Genomic DNA, 19,874 nt, shown 5'->3' with positions numbered 1-19,874 from the left:
ATTTCCTATCCTTTTAAGTTTTTCTGATAATCCTTTTATGTATGGTATTGTTATTTTCCTCGTATTATTCCTTGTGTATGCTGTAGGATCTCGTTCTAAGTTGTTTTGCTCAATTCTCTTTTTGAGCTTCTTTTATTAGTACCTTATCTGTTAGTTAAGTTTGGCAAGCATTCTGGCCAACTTTTTGTGGTTTTGTGTAATTCTTAAGAGTGTATGTAAATCATGTCCAATCACGGATATTCTTCGGCCCATGGTCAGATACTCTGTGGTCCTGTAGTTTTCCTTCCCCCTAAATTAAGCGATCTTTCTCGTCATTATTAAGTGAGGAGCATTATTCCAAAACTTAAGAGTTGCTTTTACCGAGTCCAAAGTTCAAAACCAATTTATTTCAAAATTAACTAAATCCTCTGGGCATGCGCTATAATTGCAACTGCGCTTGAATTGACAGCAAATTTTAACCTCTCTTTTAAGAGGAACTGTTGTGGCATTCGGGAGCAGTTATTGTGTCTTAAATATTTAACTATGAGTGAAAATCATGTTTCACTTTCTTTAAGGGTACAATGCAAAAAATTTAATAATTGGAAGAAAACCATTAAGTCTACGTTGTGTAATAGTGGGTAAAATTCCAAAAATTTCTTGCAAACAAACTTCTTCCATGTAAGAAGTAAATGTGAAAAAATGTAAAGCAAATGAACTCACTTAAAAAGATATACAAGGTTAGTGTTATGGTTTATGTATTCTGTATGTTCTGTATTGCATTATGTATGTTCTTCTTCTCTTAAGAATAATACCCATAAGAAAATTTAAAAAATATAAAGACTTTGATGGCTGATGTCACTGTAAATTCAAAAATGAGCAGAAAAAAGAAGCAACCTTTAACTAACAAAACTTGTTCCAAAATGGTTTGGGTAAAAGAAGACATGCATTTCTGTGTTTTATTGATTTCAAAAGAGCAATCGATAAGGTAAAATACGATTTACTGGAAAAACCCTTGAAGAGTTTAAACTAGGTATATACAGGATAAATATATAAGTATTATTGCAACCTGTGTTAAATCTTAAGTGAATTTAAAATACTATCCAAACTAGTTAGGCCAATCCAAATGACGATCACGGACACAGTGGCTCAGATACAGATACAACATGAAAACCCATTTCAAATAACACAAGGATTAACACAGGGTGGTGGGCGAAACTAAAATACGAATCTACAAGACCATAGTCCGACCAATAATGAGCTATGGATGTGAAATTTTAGTGTTGACTCAATAATCTGTGAAGATCTTTGAAAGAGAAGTACTGAGATGAACACTATACCTTATATATCAGAAACAACAGGTGGCAATTAGGTACAATTATGATATAATATATAAAGAACCATCTTTAGGAAAACGGGCAAAAAATTGTTATATGCAAAAATAAAGGAGAAGAAAGACAAAGAAAGCGATGGGAGGATGAGGATGAATGGCTACAGATTGTAACGGATGGAGAGGTTTTCTGAGGGAGGCCATGACTCGAATTAGGCTGTAGTGTCATAGGATGAAGGATAGTATTTAAATCAAACAGAAATCTGTCTTCAAGGCCGCAAAAAGTGAAAGAATTCTAGTTACGATATCGAAATCGAGATGAGTGTATCTGCCTAAGGTACAAAATAAAATATTATTAATAATTATTTTTAAATTACATTGTTGTACTTACTAAAAGTGTCAAAGATGCATTTACGAGGTCCTGAGGGGCAACACTTTGCAAGAAAGTCATCAATTCCGCAGAACTTGCATACGGGTTGAAATTTGGATCTATAATTGTTGCTATTTTGTAAGCGACAGCTTTATGTTTCCACTGATATCCCCAGGGACAAAGTGCGGATCCACTCTGTGATATTGCAGCTCTAAATAAGCCTAAAAAACAAAGATGTGGATAATAAGCAGTGGCGTGCATTGACATTTAAAGAAAGGGATGCTAATTAAATAAAATTATGTAAATACTTGTAGTGCAGCTCTATTCTTCTGTCGTCCTTGGCAAACTCGTTTATGACAGACCCATAGAAACTGGGATTTTCAAGCATTTTTTAATAAGTCCTTCCCAATTGACAAAATCTCTAGGTTAGCTAACTCTCCCCACTTATGGAATTTATAAAGTTTTTAACGCGCTTTAACACAAAAATACTTCTTTCTACAGACGCACTTGTAGCAGATATTGTCATCAATAGGTCACATAATTTTGAAACCCCACCATATACGTCATCCAGTTCAGTTTGTTTAAGAAATCTCAGCATTTTAGAACCAGTATTAATTTGTACAGAGTATTGAGAAGCATACAAAACGTACACTTCGAAATGCAGGGAAATAATGTCAAAAAAGTTTGCATAATGTTTTGTAGACAATTAAAAGCCTCTTCCGAGAAACTAGAGTTGGCATATTTATTGAAATTGCATAACTCCGCAAATCTTAACTCACAAAAGTTTTTAAATCTTTATTCAAGCTGTTGATTATCTAGCTAAATCTTTATTTTAATCTATACAAAAAAAGCTTGAGAAGTGGCCAGAATTCACAGAAATAACAACATGGGTAGACTAATTAATATTAATGGAGGGATTATAGTAGATAAAATTAAAAAAATAGAAAATTGCAACAATTATGTGACCATTTAATTTAAGGATTTTAACGAAAGATTAGTTCAATAATTCAAACAATCCCTTTAGATGATAGTGCCAGTGAAATATTTTTAGTAATTTAAAAGTTGTAGTTATATTGATCAAATTTTAACTAGTTTTAATACCGTATTGCTGTTTTTGTATCTTTAAGGCCATAAAAACTGTATATATGACTAACCTGTCGATTTTTGACTTAAAAGATGATAAGTCACGGATGCTCCTCCTGCGCTTTGTCCAAAAATCGTCACTTTATTTGGATCTCCTCCAAACGATTGAATATTTTGCTGAACCCACTTCAATGCAAGCTGCTGGTCTTTCAAGCCGTAATTTCCTGGTATAACCGTATCTCCAGTAGAAAGAAATCCTAAAAAGTATTACAAATTGCTATATTAGTGATATAAAAATATTGGTTCATATTTCATAGATTCGTATGGATGCTTGATAAAAATTAGTTAATTTTAAGAGTCTATTTATTTTTATACTTCGGACAAAAATATTGGATACATTTACGTTTTGACAAATCGGTATCCAAGATCCAGTCATAAAATTACCAGTACAAGTCTACATGAATTTTCTTCTACGTTTTATGCTTTACCTAGATAGCAAATCTATGAAATTTTATTCCCTTATTACTTACCTAATATTCCAACTCTGTATGAAACTGTCACAACAATAACGCCTTGTTCCATATAATAATGAGGCCCAAACGCGTTAAAGTTAGAGGCCCCACCGACAAATCCCCCTCCGTAAATCCAGACCATAACTGGCAATCCTTGGTTTGGCCATGGATACTGAAAACAATTCAATGTTTTTATACATAAAATAATATATGTAGTAATTCAATGTTATACTGTGGCATGTCTGTGTTTGTTTTGTCAAAACTAATACATAATCAAATTGGCAAAGTTGTATTTCTCGAAATTTTCTCAATACTCAAGGTAGAAGTATTGCATGCTATAAAGTTAGCGAAGAACGGAAGAGTTGTTGGCTCTGATAACATCCCTGTAGATATGTTAAAATTTACTAACGAAGAAAACGTTAAAATATTTGTTAAGCTTTTCAATAATGTGTACTCAACCGGTGAAATCCCAGAGGACTGGTTGAAGTCTGCATTCGTAACTTTACCAAAAGTAAAAAACAACGTCCGAAACACAGTAGCGACTATAGACTTATAAGTTACACTTTAAAGTTCTTTCTAGGTAGCATCCACGATAGAATAGGGCCTAAGCGTAAAGAAAATAAAGATGAAACGTAGTTTGGACCATGAGATGAATTGAAAACTAGAGAAGCACATTTTGCACTATATGTTTTGCTACAGAAATGTCAAAATCAACCTAAAGATATCTTTGTCGTTTTTATTAATTATGAAAAGGCATTTAATACAGTACATCATGACAATTTAAATAAAATATTATCCGATAATTAATTAGTAGTTAGTAGCCGCGACATCGGGTTCACTGAAAACTTGGTACATTCGTATTAATGTAAAGTTGGAAAGTTTCGAGTCGATCGGATAGCCAAGCGGGCTGGGCGGCTGGCTTCTCCTTCGCTTCACTGCGAGAGATGTCAGTTCAATCCCCAGCTCGGTGTACAGAAAACAAAAAGGCTAACGCAGCAGTTTAAAATTCTAAATGAATCTGCGGCTTAGTCTAGAATATGCTGGTATCTGATCGGCCTATGGTGGAGCAGTACGGCAAGAGATAAGGGCTTGCGGCTTGGTGATACTCCTCCATAGATCCCTACCGGAAGGGCGTGTGCCGCCTAAATACCGGGTATATATATACATATATATATATATATATATATATATATATATATATATATATATATATATATATATATATATATATATATATATATGGAAAGTTTTTCGAACTTGGATTTGAGGTTCGAATCGGTTTGTAAATACCCCTTTGTCCGCTTCTTGTCGATCGACGATGATAGGTATAATAAAGGTTGAAGTTGTGGAGTAAAAGTGTTGATTTATTGACAGCTACTGGTAATTACACAATATGATGTTCGTTAGATAACTACTTATGATTGACTGTAGTAGACTGCGCTCACATTAGCTCAAATCCCCAATTTATAATCTCACAAATATTTCATACCTAAGCACAGAGGTTATTGCTTCCTATCATACCATACCAACTTTGCACTATTAGCTTACATTACAATTTAATCTAGGCCATCATTGCAACACTTAGGAAGTTCAATTGGAAAAAATATATTATTCGACAATTCATTAACAGGTGAATGGACTTTAATTATTAAAATATTACTCGATATCAATTTCACAATGTCACTTATACACGGTGAAACTATAAGAGATTAAGAAGTTAAGAATAATGTGAGATTACAAATTAAGGGGTTAATTTGTGATAGAACAAAGTCGACAGAAGAATACAAGAATTCTAAAGAGAGTCAGGTATAGTTGTGTACTATCCCCATGGTTGTTTAATTACTTACCACCGGTGTATAAACGTTGACAAATAAACAATCTTCATTTGCTCCCCAAACTGGACCGGCATATTGTTGGTAACAAACCTTGTCATTCTGAGTAGCGTCAAAGACACCCTCCCATGGGTCGACTGGTTGTGGTTCCTTAAAAATAAAATAGATCAAAATAATATATATATATATATATATATATATATATATATATATATATATATATATATTGTTATGATGTGTTTTTTTGTTTGAATGATGAGCAATGAGTATTTTTAATAATATAGGGTTTTTATCGCGGTTCTCAAAGAATTAGTTTGTAAGTACTTTTTTAAATTATCTTTATTGTAACTATTATGAAACACACATATATATCTAACCTAGTCAATGTAAATTTAAAATAAACTATCTTTAAACTGATATTCTTATAAAACTAATTAAATTCTATAGACAATCTAAAATTTAAACAAACTATCTTCAAAATTGAAATTGTTATGACACTAACTAAATTATATTAACAAAATTTTGTACCTTTCTTTCACTGAATGCCTAAATGAACTATTTTCCACCAAGTATATAGATTCTAATCACCACTGAATGTCTTCGTACTTCAGTTATCCTTGTTTTTTGTGAAATTACTTTTTTCAATTATCAGCTTCTACCAATTTAAGATATATTTTTCTTCACCAGCATCTATACACCACCAACCAAACCAGCAAACAGCATTTATATTTATTCTTCTTTTCAATATACCAATATCCAATTATTATAAGTTGATTTATACTAATCTCCAACCATAATATAATTTAATTTCTTCCAATATACCTTTTTTTATCTTCAATAATTATTTGTGTATAATTATAAATGTGCATTAAATTATATGCATAATTTTTAATCTTCATTTAACTCACTATATTAAACAATTTGACTATTTGTACCTGATTCTCTGACTCCAAATAATCTTTCATATTTCTTACTAAACTTTTCTGACTGACTTCTTGAAAATTCTGAACAATTTACTTCACTAAATGTGTCTAATAACTTTCATAATAAACTGGCCTGACTTCTGACTAAAAACTTCCAAAAACTGCCCAAAAACTCTTCTGACTGCACTATCTAAAACTTTTCTGACTAAAAACTTTCAAAAACTGCCATCTTGAATCCAAATCACGGGTATTTATTTATTTTTGGATTTCTAGAACCATCTCGTAAGATATCATGTTCCAATTTGTTCTATTTAATACTTGTCTGAATTTTCTGGAACAAACCATTTCGCAAACATGGCCATCTCCGGAGATCCAGAGAATTCCATTCTTTTCTATTAATAATTTTGTTTACATTTAGGCTTTTCAGATCAGAATATATAATTAAATTAGTAACTAACACTCTAATTTAATAAAATACACATTTCAAACAATATATTATTATAACCCACTTATATTCGTAAATATTCTTACACGTCACTTCAGAGTATAAATATCTGTCAATCTCCGAGAGTATTTTTGGTTGCCTAAGCACATGGCTCACTTATATATATTTACAATATTAAAATACAACTTTTTACAATTATTATGCTAATTTATTAAAAATGCCCTCACATAAATATATTTTTATTAAATTCTCTAGTATATAACTTATTTAAAACAACCAAATATCTAATATTATGTAGTATATAACTTATAAATTATTTTCTATAAACCCTAATCGTCACAATATATATATATATATATATATATATATATATATATATATATATATATATATATATATATATATATATATATATAAAGTAGTTAGGTATTATTGACTGACACGTTATGTAAAATAAAGTTTTATTTTGGGGTTGCAGTCATTAATAGGGCAGGAAAGTGAAACTCTTTGTTCTTTATCTAGCTTTCGCAAAATTTTGAAGAAAGAAATAAATTTATAATTATTTTATAATTAAAGGTGGGGTTCTATGAAAACATCAAACATAGGTATGGACCTACAACTGAAAGGTTACTAAAAACTTGGGCAAAATATAACAACAAATTGGCATCTTCGCAAAATAGAAAAACTTTCTTAGTCAAATGTAGAAAACACCACTTACACCCTAACCACATCGTACATGGCATTGCTAATACCAATAACCTACTACACCATCGAGGAGGAAGAACAGGAAAACAAGTACAATGTTTTAATTTAAAGTTAAAAACACAAGTTATTAATTTAGAGATAAAAGCTACATTTTCAGACATAAACTTTTTAGAAAAAAATATGTTAAAAATTAAAGATAAATTGCAGCGCATATTACCACAACATATTATAACTGAATTTTTTCGTAGACAAAAAATAGCTTACAACAAAATATTTCATAACATAAAACAAAATAACATACATAAATTTGAAAATCTGAAAATGAAAGCTTATAACTCTATCACTTTTAAAGAAAAATGGTTTAAAAATTTAACGAACATTGAATTCCCTTATAATGTAAGAAAGATACTCGCATTAGGTCCAAAATTCTGTTTATTACCAACACTTAAAGATTTTAAAATTTCAAATATACTAGCTGATATCGAAAGTACAATAACTAGATTTTCTGAAAATAAAAAAAACTTAGTCAGAGCTCAATGCTCTAACATCATAACTAACTATTTACACAAAAATAAAAATAATAATCATTTTTTAAATAGTTTATATCATGAATGTAAAAAATTTATCAAAGAACACCCTGAGATATACATCGTGAGAAGTGATAAAGGAAATGTGACTGTGGCAATGTACAAAGATGATTACTATAATAAAAGTTATGAACTTTTAAATGATCCTAAATATTATAAAAAATTACAGAACAATCACACAAGTACCTTGCAACAGAAAGCTAACAAAATAGTTACCGAATTGAAAAATAAAAAAATGATCACTAAAGAAGAAGCCTCAACTCTCACTATATATAACTCTGTCACACCACGCTTTTATGCCCAACCAAAAGTACATAAACCTAACTTAACAATGAGACCAATTGTATCTTCAATTAATTCACCAAACAGTAAATTAGCAAAATTTTTGAATGATATTCTTACAAGGTCATATAACTTAGATAATAGTTTCTCTATACAAGATTCCTTTAAACTAAGTAATTTTATCAATAACTATCAACTACCAAATAATTATATAATAGTAAGCTTTGACGTTATATCTTTATTTACTAATTTACCACTACATATTATTAATGATAGTATAAACAGACATTGGGATGAAATCAAAATAAATTGCAAAATTAACAAAAAAACGTTCTTAGGCACTTTAGAATTCATTTTTGATTCTAATGTATTGATTTTTGATAATGCATTCTATAAACAAATTTTTGGCACACCTATGGGCTCAAGTATATCGTGTATATTATGTAATTATGTACTAGACGATTTAATAAGAGATTCTTTAAATAAATTGCCTTTTCATATCCCATTTATCAATCGATTTGTAGATGACTTAATACTTGCTTTACCTACAGACAAAATAAATGAAACTTTACAAACTTTTAATAATTATAGTGAACATTTACAATTTACATGTGAAAAGGAGATAGAAAATAGCATCCCATATCTTGACATAAAAATCAAACGTAATGCACAAAATGTATTAAGCACTGAATGGTACAGAAAACCTATATTTAGTAACAGATTTATTAATTATCATTCACAACATCCACCTCATATGAAAATAAATTTCATCACACATGAATAACATCAACAAAGGGTTATTAGAACTGAAAGACATTTTATTAGAGAAATCATACCCAATTAAAATAATTAACAAATTTTTATTTAACAATCCTAATAATAGAATGATTGACATGAATCAAACAAGAGAACCAAATTAACAAATCGTGCAATCTCAATTTACTTTCACATCACTACCTTATATACCAACATTAAAACCCAAACTAACTAAAGTCTTTGCTAACTATTCTGATATTAAAATTGCAACTAAAAATGTTAAAACATTAGCATCATTGTATACAAAACCTAAATCACCTATTAGCATTATGGAAAGCTCAAATGTAGTTTATATAATACCATGCGAAAATTGTGATAAGTCATACATCGGACACACATCTAGAAATCTAATAGGTAGACTAACATCACATAAAAGTGAACTTAGAAATAATAAAAATACGTGTGCATTAATAGATCATGCAATTAATAAAAATCATTCATTTAATTTCAATGAAACTAATATATTAAGACGTGAAAACCAATTAAATAAAAGAGAATTCTTAGAAATGGTATGCATAAATAAATATCAATGCGTTAATAAAAAAACTGATATTGATAAACTAAGCAATATCTATAATTACATTCTGTCTTACGAAAATTAATACTATAATTTTCTAATATTAGATTTTCTGACTATAAATACTCAAAAAATTTAAATATTCATATTTGGCGCCACTTTGTACGTAACCATAATAACAATCAAGAGCTAGTTATCAACAACAAAAAATATAATAAACAGAAACGAGTGTCTTTCTGACATAAATCAAACATCAACATAATCAATGGCATAATGAATTTGTACAAAATTAAATAAAATTAAAATATTGTACTTACATAACTAGATAATTTTAATAAGTTAAGTTTTAATGTTTTGTAAATTTGAAAATTTAATGGATTAACCTCATGTTGTAAGTTTTTATACTAGTTTTATACAATGCTATTTAATTTTAATTTCATTGTATTTACTGATATCATATTTTAGCATATCCTGAAGAAGCAAATAAATTTTGCGAAAGCTAGATAAAGAACAAAGAGTTTCACTTTCCTGCTATTAATGACTGCAACCCCAAAATAAAACTTTATTTTATATATATATATATATATATATATATATATATATATATATATATACGTCAGCGCTACAGGTGTTAAAAAGTTTCTTCAGTATTGTTTTAACATTTCGGTTCCTGGCATTCGTATAATGTGACCAAGCCATATAGCTCTTTGGCTCGTATTTTTACCGTAATTATTGGTTTTCTATCTTCCTTCTTCCTATGCCGTCCCTATTAACGGAGGTTGGCGACCACATTTTTAAAAGCTTCTCTGCCTTTTGCAACGTGGAATAATTCGTCTACAGTCATGTTTGTCCAGTCTCTAATATTTCGCAGCCATGACTTCCTCCTGCAGCCATGACTTCCTCATGATGACCTGCAAAAGACTATATTTATCATTTCTTAGTATGTGTCCAAGGTATGCAGTCTTGCGTACTTTTATTGTTCTTAACATTTTTTTTCTCGACCCTATTCTATACATCCTCATTTTTTCTTTATTTGTTCGTCTTCTCCAATACATAATTCTATGCCGTTTGTATTCCTCCCGAAAATCTTTTTGTGCACCTTTCTTTCCCAGATCTTTACTTCCATTTTTTGCATTCAATATTAAATTTAATGACCCTGTCGCTCTGCTTCTCTTCATTCATCTTTTGTCTATCTCTTTTTCTACTTTTTCAGTGTTCCAGTGTTTGTTATAGTTCTCTAGGCATTCAAATTCTGTCACTTTTTCAAAACCATACACTGTCTATGCTCCTTTCATTTTGATATATTTATTATAATATCTTCCATCATTTCCACACATTGCGTTTTTGTTTGGTTTATTGTTAGTCCACATATTTTCCTTTCTTCTTCAAATTTCTGGAAAACTTTCTACTATTTCATATATTTTCATGAAAATGAAACAGTAGAGTTAAATAAAAAAAACAGACTTTGATCTAAAGATCGCATAACCAAGTGTCAGGTAGAGTGCTTGAAACAACAAGAAGATTTTTTTAAAATTAATTTTCTGTCATAGATAGCACGATCAATCTCCAGAAAGTTAGTCCTACGACTGGTAAGAACAAGCACTTTTCTCAAGCGTATAATCATAAATAAATATTTTATTTTACCTACTATATACAGTACATTAAATTTAAGTAGATATACACTCTATAAATGGCAACACTGCGCGCCGTCGACTTTTCACGAACCCCCGTTGACCCGTCGCTAAAAATTTGTCATTATACAGTGGTTGTTTAAAGCAATAACAATAAACATATCTGTTTATACGGCCGCACAAAAGGTTTAAATAATAAAAAGGTTTTATGGTGATAATTCTGGACAACAGTGTGTAGATTTATTTTCTGTGTTTTTTGAGGGGGGACCAATTCCTTGCATACAGTTAATTCATAATATTTTGAGTTGCTATTGCCTCAAAAAATGTCACGCTCAAGAAATGTCACCAGAAAAATTCGAGGAAAAAAATACCGGGATACACAAATTTATGCAACAATCGAGGTAGATTTAACACGTTCTAGTAGAAGTGTTCCTAAAGAGTTAGATGTTAGCAATGTTACTGTAACGAAAGTATGGAAAAAGCACGGTTACAAGAATTTTAAATATACGAAAACGCAGCAGCCTTATTCAGACAACTACTTTCGAAGAATGGAGTGTTGTGAAACTCTTATAGCGAAGGCTAATGATAAAGCAAATTTTATTAAAAAGTTTTATTTACTGATGAATTTTCTGTTTCGTTAGTAGTGAGACACAATCCATCCATTACGAGGTATTGGGCGAGAGAAAACCAGCACAGAAGTGTTGTTTACCGAACTTAACCTCCTCAAAAAGTCTTCACTGGTACTCAAGAAGATTACATAATAGGTCCATTTTGTATTGAGAGCAACTTGAATAGTAGAGTATACCTCGATTTGTTACAGAATCATGTTCTTTCCGGTATTCTTAATCTTCTTGATGAAAATCTGGAGAATGTTTGGTTCCATCAAGACGGCTGTTCAGTTCACAACGCTTGAATAATTAGGGAGTACTTAAACAATACTCTCCCGAATCGAGTTATCAGTGAAACAGGCGATATTAAATAAGCTTAATCTTATACCCATGGACTTCTTCTTTGGGGCATTTAAAAAGCATCATCTACGATCATCCTGAGACTCGAACCCAAAATTTGGATGGATTAAAAAAACCGAATAAGAGAAGTCTCCAATTCTGTGACAGCAGAAAAAGGTCAAATATATGAATAATTTCTCTAGGATCTAAGGAATTATTTCTTATTTTATTAGGAATTATTTTTTATTTTCACTAAGAGTATATTTTTTTTTAAATAAATGCGCTTTTATTTTTAATTCAACCACAAAAAATTGTTTGCTTTATTCAAAACCCATACAAATGCACCGCCTTATAAAGGTCAGTATATTTTTATCAAGTTTATGTTATAAAAAATGCACCGGGTATACGTAATGAAAACAAAAATCGACGTATGGAGATGTATATTCCATGTATTGTTATGTATTACTAAATGGTTTTCTCGTTTTCTGTCTAGGTGCCGGAGGGAATCAAAGAATTACAATTACCTCGTACGAGGCTGTGTTGCCGATTTTAGCGCTTTATGTAGTGTACAATATCTAATCCAAAACTTAACGTACCGTATACAATATATGATTTATTTCTACAGTTTTTAACAACGCTAATTCTTACTTACCCTAAATCTCAACGATCCCGTTGGAGGTTTAGCAAACGGTATTTGTTGAAACATGTAGAATGGTTTACCCTGAGTACCAGGTTCCTCACTTCCTTGAACTTGGCCATTTGGAGTGTTAACAATAATTTGTGCATTCTACAAAATACAAAAAGAACAAAAACATAATCTTAAAACAAAAATAAATAGATAGATGAGATAAGAATTATAAAAAATCATTACCAAATTATCACCAAAGATAACGCATTAAACTAGACAACACAAAGTCAGAAATATGAAAATTAAACGAGATGTAAGGCAAGCGTGCATTATTTCTCCATTACTCTTTAACTTGTACTCTAAAGCGAATATGCAGGAGGCCCAGGAAAATGAGAAAAGTAAGAAGAATCCCTAATAGTGATACTACGTATTATTGTGTCTCAACTGGATCCCAGAAAGTTAATAACAATATTCGGAGAGAGTCCTAAAACAAAGACATGTTAAAAGCTTTATTGGTAGACCATGTACAAAAAGAATAGAGGAATTGCTTCATATGAAAAGGAATAAATTGAGAACTGTAGCAGGAATATTGTCTGGGCGTGCAAAAGTGAGAAAATTCCTGAATAAAATAGACCTTTACAATGAAGACTTACATTAACACGGACATTGCGACAAGAAACCAGAAGCAACCTTGAGCGCAAAAGACAACGCTTCACCTTCAGTTATAACAGAAATATTATGCATCGGAGGGACCCAGGGAGAAAAATATGTTTCATATTTATCAAGAGACCAAATAATAATGTCTAACTCATTATTGTTAACCAAAATATCAAACGTATTCAAAATATAAGTATCTTGGAACGCTGTTAAAAGATATATTGATTTCTCGATAGAGTTAAGAACACGAATTGAAATTGAACGTCCTTTTTTGTCTATCTACATATCTACATATTTAGCACCTTGTTATGCGTGGCATAGAAGTAATCACACTTCACAGTAGGTGGAAGTTTCTGAGATCTTGTTTTACAAAAGAATACTGTTACGCCAGCTCTATGATCAGATCGGCGTTTAATGACCTGTAGCTGTCTAGAAACTACTATCGATGGTTCGACATCCCAAGTAAATGGCGCTAGTCAAAGATCTAGAAGTGCTGAGGTCACGAAGAGTCTAGAAACCTGTTAAATGAGGCAACGGTAAGTCGAGAGACAGATTGAATTTTAGAATAACGAGACAAACATATGTAAAGAAAAATAAATTGTAGAGAGTTAATTTAAAAAATGAATTGGTAGCATTAAGTAATAAATAATGTAAATTAATTATGCGTTTTAGTGTTAGTGTAAGATAATTTTAAATAAGTTTTAATAGACTATAAATAAAAACTAAAATAAACATCACAATACTAATAATATCATAGACCCAGTTACCAATAAAGAAGTTTTAAGAAGACTCTCGAAAGAAACAGAGTTGGACAATGAAGTAGGAAAATAAAAATTGCAATATCTACGGAATGATAGGGATGAGAGATACCAAATACCAGCTTCTGCAAATTATCATTCAAAGAAAGAATATAGGAAAACTTAGCGTTAGAGTAGAATGTGTTGGCTCCTTAATTTCAGCAGAAGACGCTACCTTAAGAAGAAGAAAGAATAAAATAAAAATGTATTATTAAAATTGTTGCTATATCACATATAACTTAATTACTTACGATATATACACAGATTAAAAGAAAAGAGATTAACTGTAATAACATTGTGATAAGTTAAATAAAATATCTTATAATTTTAAAAAAAATATTGTGTGAAAGCTATTTATCGGTAGTATCACACATTTTCAGACTAATTTAAATTTTATCATCACAAATAAGATACTTGATAACCATTGTCGTTGCCAAAGAGCGGCAAATAAGGATTTTGTTTCTCTAATACACGAGTTTATTAAGACTTACTCGAAACTTCCAAATAAAATACAACATAAAATGCAAATAAGCAAGCCCAAGTCTTAAGAATTAAGTCAGAATTGCACTTTCAAGTGGCAAGAATATAAGTTTACTTTACATAGAGAAATGTAAATATGCTCATAAATTTATTATAAATCCAAGTATACCTTACTCTTCAGATCATGTTAACCCATCATCATTAATCACTACATTCATTATTTTCTAAAGAAGTCATAGTTGGCTATATTATTGCTTTTATTATCAAGAATACCAGTTTCAAGAATTTTCCTTCCTCTGCTATGATATGTCTTATAGCTTTCTGTCAATTGTCAGATTCTGGAATCCTGTACCAGCTTGTACGGATCTAGTGGAGAGGTACATATGTTTTGAAGTCTCTTGGTACTTTTCAAAATGAGTTTGCCGCTTGTGATCTAATGTCTTACAGTCAATCAAGATATAGTTGATAGTTTTAATTTTTCTGCTTAAGTCTCCATGAAATAGCCCCATTATATGCAGGTGTCTCATTACTAACGCATTGTGATATTATCCCTAGTCAAAACCGAAGATGTCAGGCCAAGCGAAGAAATAAAGCTACTATTATACGTTATTACCACATTCCTGATACTGAAGTTAATATGGTCATTATGGAAGGCGCAATGAAGCGGAGCATACACCTGGACATAGCAGCGAGGTCGACAACAAATTTAGACGTTTAAGTGGTGAGTCTGCATATTATCTAGTTTTATTGCACTTCCTTACATGCATAATAATATACCAGTTAATTTATTGATTATTAATTATTATTTTTATGACTTTTGATGATAATTTTGCTTATATTTGTGTATGGATAATTTTTAATTGGCTAAGTAATTACTTATCGAATCTTATCGTACTACATAAGACTATCGGATTTGTGTTTTCATTCTTAAATGTCTAGCAGTTGGGAAGATTTTATTTGAATACTTGACACCATTACACAGGATATAACTAAACAAAGTAAAAGAGTGTTGAAAAAGGAGATACCTAAAAGCAAGGAAGTAAAGATTGAGATAACGACACAATTAATTGAAGCATATAATAGATTTGTACACCTCATAACCAAAAATTGGGTGGCCTTAACTGATATTCAGAGAGAGACTTGTAAGAGATACTTTAGTAAAAACCAAGATAAAGTCATACGATCGTTTCAAGCCATAAATTCCAGAATATTAATTCCTAATCTGATAACTCAACAGATTGACAAAGATATAGAGGAAGAAAAAAACGACACGGAACAAGAAGAAACCATGGCTCTTAGTATCAACGAATTTTTAAATATTGCAAGCAAAATTTTACCACAGGCAAACTACAACCCTTTTTAGACGCGCTTGAACTTTTACAGAAAATAGCATTAGGGCATGAGGAAACAGCGATAAGCCTCATAAAAACAGATTAGACGCTTACAATCAGTAGACATAAGTGAACGCGGTGATTTTAGGAGACAATATTATTGATATCGCGGGAAAAGTGACAGAGCAAATGAACAATCGCGGCGTAAACAAATAATCCAATAGGGCAAACGAATAAACTATTTTTACCACATATGTTTTAGAATTAAGATAATGTAAATGTATACGGTAGTATAGGTAAACAGTACTTATTTGAGGTTAAAAATTTCTCTTCTTCCGAAGGGAAAGGGAGAGAGGAATGAAACAGTTGCAAGAGAGAATTTTTTTCCGTAAGGGGGATGGTGTGGTATTATCCTTAAAATATTACAATTCAAAAAAAGAATAAGTCAAAAGGAACGTGTAGCACACTTCGTTTTTGTTTATATAAAATATGTTTAATAATTCGAATCAAGGACATTCATAAAATATAGCCTCGATTAGAATGTGTAAGTCAGCAGAATTGTGAATCGCGAACGCATGGTTGTCGTAGGTTGATAAAACAAACTTGACCCACTAATGAATGACTGGTGATATAGCAAGGACTATTATAAAAGAGACAACGAATATTATCTCAGGGATCAAAACTAAATTAACGTCAAGATGGCAAGTATCTTCTTAAAGTGCCCTCTCCTCAATGGAGGTTGGCTACTACAATTTTAAAATCTTCTCTATCTTCAGCTGTTCTTATTAGCTGTTCAAAATTTAGCCCTGTCCATTGTCGGATGTTTCTGAGCCACTATAGTCTTTTCCTTCCTAGGCCTCTCTTTCCCTCGATTTTTCCTTTCACTATAAGTTGGGCATATTGGTACTTATTATTTCTCAGTATGTGGCCTAGGTATGATGTTTTTCTAACTTTTACTGTGTTAAAAAGTTCTCTTTCCTTGCCTATTCTATGCAGCACTTCTTCGTTTGAGGTATGCGATCACGTATTAGTAATTATGAAGTAGTCTCATAGCAACTTCAACTAAGTACTAAATACAATTAGGATAAGTAATATTATAATAAAAGAGTGTACAGTTGTGTTCCAAATAAATGGTCATCTAATTTAATAAACACATTATTTACCATAGCATGTCCAGTAAGGAAGACTATTATGACTCTTATCTGATGTTCGCTTGTTTTCCTTTGTTTTGTTGATTAGCATATATGGGATAGCATATATTAGGATATATTGGGACTTAATTCAATTTGCATAAAGTGGTGAATCAGGACCAAATCGGGAAATAAACTCATTTGAGCCATATAAATCACCGGGTCCATACAGAAGTTATCCAATACCTCTATATAAGGTACACGACCTTCTGTATAAATAATTATGTACTATACGGGGTGTGACTTTTATATCCAAATCTTGCAAAACCAGACAGGATGAAGCTAAGTTTCTGAGGACGATAAGTCTGATGTCATTCGTATTAAATACTCTAAAAAAACTCCTCGATAGGCATATTAGTGATTCCATACATCAGTGTATCGAGCAAAACTCTCTGGGAAAATGGCACTGCTCCATCTCTTACAGAGGCTGAAGTACGTTCTGGAAAACCAAGAGGTGATGTTAGGTGCATTTAACGATATGGAGGGAGCATTACACAATACATGCGAAGCAATCACAAGGGCGATTAGTCTAAACTACAACGTTACTGGGGAGTACAGAATTAGCACAATTAGCCAGGGGCTGTCTGCATCTCCTCTTCTGCGGAATCTGGTTATGGACGGATAACTAGAGTCATCAAGGTATCAGTCAGATAGGTATCATATACTAGGCTATGCGGATGACCTGGTTATCCTAGCTTGATGAACCAATTTAAAGCAACCTTGAAAATAGTGGAATAAATTTTGACACTTCTTTTTTTCAATGTAAAAGCATAATCACGTGTATTACCGGATGCCAAACAGGCATCCGGTTATAACAAGGCTTAATGTTAACAAATCGAAAAATTGCAAAGAATGTATTTTGGTGTTAGACATTAAACCTATTACATTGTTAAATAACAAACTATTAGTTAATAGTTTCTTAACACAGTAAAGTAAGACAATACCTCTATAGTTGGCTAGATCATCCTGTTATCCTTTTTAAATATCATGGTACAAATGACTTTACTCCAGCTATTTCAATATTTTATTAAACATATCCGTTTAATAGAGTATCCAATTAGTTGGAAGATTTTTAAAAAATTTATAAGAAATATGGCCAGTTCCCGGCGATTTACGATTGGGGCAGATATTTAAAACTCTATATATTTCGTCACTGGTTATAATAGCGTCCAAAAAGGGATGTATTGCATTAAAAAAACAGGCATTATGATATTCTTTTGGGGAATATTCATTCGAATAAAATTATGTTATTATTATGTTATTAGTAAAAATATGTTGACCATAGGTCTGCAGTCTGCGTGAAGAAAAGAAATATTGTGATTTTTCCGAAATTCCTTAATCGCTGACGAAATTTTTTCTGATGGCTTATATTAAGCCCTACATTTAAAGTCCATTTTGTAACTACAGTCAGAACCTGTTGCATTAAATCTCTAACTGTGCTATTAAATTTGCCGTGAGCTAAGACCATTAGGTCAGATTTTACAAGAAAGTGGATAAAACTCCCTCCTGCGGACAGCCTCTGGCTACTTGTGCTGAGACCCTGGTAATTGTAAAATACTGTAACATGGATCCTCAGCATGTAGTCTGTACGTCTACATTGTGTTATCAAAGGCTTCTTCTACATTATCTTAAGATATCTTCGTAAATATCAAGTGGCTTGTTTTTTATAAAGCACGATTAAAATAATATCATCAATTAAGTTTGGCATGTGCCAAAGTTGTTTATGATAAGGAATTATCTGTAAACACATATTAAATTGATTAACCTTGACGGATTTTCTAAATTTAAAACTGTGTAAGTGTTTTAAATATATTTGTTGATAATCTTTATACCCCTCTCTATCTATAATGCTGCCTTTGCAAAGATTTGTATCAAAATTTATTTTATTTAAAATAATTTGAAAAACGCTTTCTATAAGTATTTTTTTTGAATAGAAGACAATAATATGTGCAAGTTCGTCAGATAAAAAATATAAACAAAAGTTCTGAAGATCCAGTCTATTAAAGTGAAATTTATAGTAGATAGAACAGGAAATGGAAGTAATAGATCTCCTTAGATAGATCTTAAAAAATCTAAGTGTTAAAGTCACAAAAAAATGTTTAGAAAAACTCAATACAGCTAGAGTTCTATTCAGCATTTTGGTTGATTGATTGACTGATTTCGATTTGCCGTTTTATCTGGGCGATCCCAGAAGTACCCGGCCTCACGTATAAATGGTGGTAGTTGTTTGCAAAATATCACTGTATTAGAAAGTAAACAATCTATAAGTAATAAATAATAAAAAATAATAAAAAGTATATTTTTCAAATTTGAAGATACCATGCTGTTTAGTATTTGTTTAGCAACCATCAATAGTGTTCGTCAAAGTGAGTCTGCTCCTTCATTTACAACAGTAAAATATTGGGTAGCATCGCAGTAGTCGACCCACTGAAGTGACGACGACAGAAACGTTGAATAAAATCAATAAAGTGGTACTGGATAATCGTCGACAGAAAGTGCGTGAGCTAGCAGACTTAGTAACTATTTAAAAAAGTATGGTACATCGATATTAACTAAAAATTTTAACATTAGAAAACTCTGGGCAAGATGTTTGCCGTGTTTGCTCCAGCTCTAGCAAAAACAGTGTCGTGAAAAGGTTTCAATTAAGTGTTTAGCAAAGTTTCATAAAAACAAAGCAGAATTTTCGTTGTGTTTTATGGCTTTAGATAAAACATAGGTCGATTACTTCACACTGGAGATAAAAAGCAATCAACACAATGGGGGAACCGGCTCCAAAGAAGGCGAAAACCATTTTATTTGCAGGCAAGTTCATGGCGTCAGTTCTTTGAGCGCAAG

The 19,874-nt window shown here is 31.3% G+C and overlaps 1 protein-coding gene across 1 annotated transcript in view; it reads right to left on the bottom strand.

Annotated features, from left to right (window-relative positions):
- LOC140433114 (uncharacterized) overlaps positions 1–19,874 on the bottom strand; it is a 60,615-nt gene that overhangs the window by 12,218 nt on the left and 28,523 nt on the right. The window contains exons 12-17 of the mRNA XM_072521167.1: positions 14,290–14,322; positions 12,609–12,743; positions 5,119–5,253; positions 3,290–3,443; positions 2,831–3,016; positions 1,698–1,897 (exon numbers count right to left, since the gene is read on the bottom strand). Coding sequence (XP_072377268.1) covers positions 1,698–1,897; positions 2,831–3,016; positions 3,290–3,443; positions 5,119–5,253; positions 12,609–12,743; positions 14,290–14,322 — 843 coding nt within the window. The remainder of the gene's footprint in view (positions 1–1,697; positions 1,898–2,830; positions 3,017–3,289; positions 3,444–5,118; positions 5,254–12,608; positions 12,744–14,289; positions 14,323–19,874) is intronic.

This window comes from Diabrotica undecimpunctata, chromosome 2 (assembly GCF_040954645.1).
Source record: "Diabrotica undecimpunctata isolate CICGRU chromosome 2, icDiaUnde3, whole genome shotgun sequence".
Lineage (NCBI taxonomy): Eukaryota > Metazoa > Arthropoda > Insecta > Coleoptera > Chrysomelidae > Diabrotica > Diabrotica undecimpunctata.
This window is presented reverse-complemented; position numbering and strand designations above follow the sequence as displayed.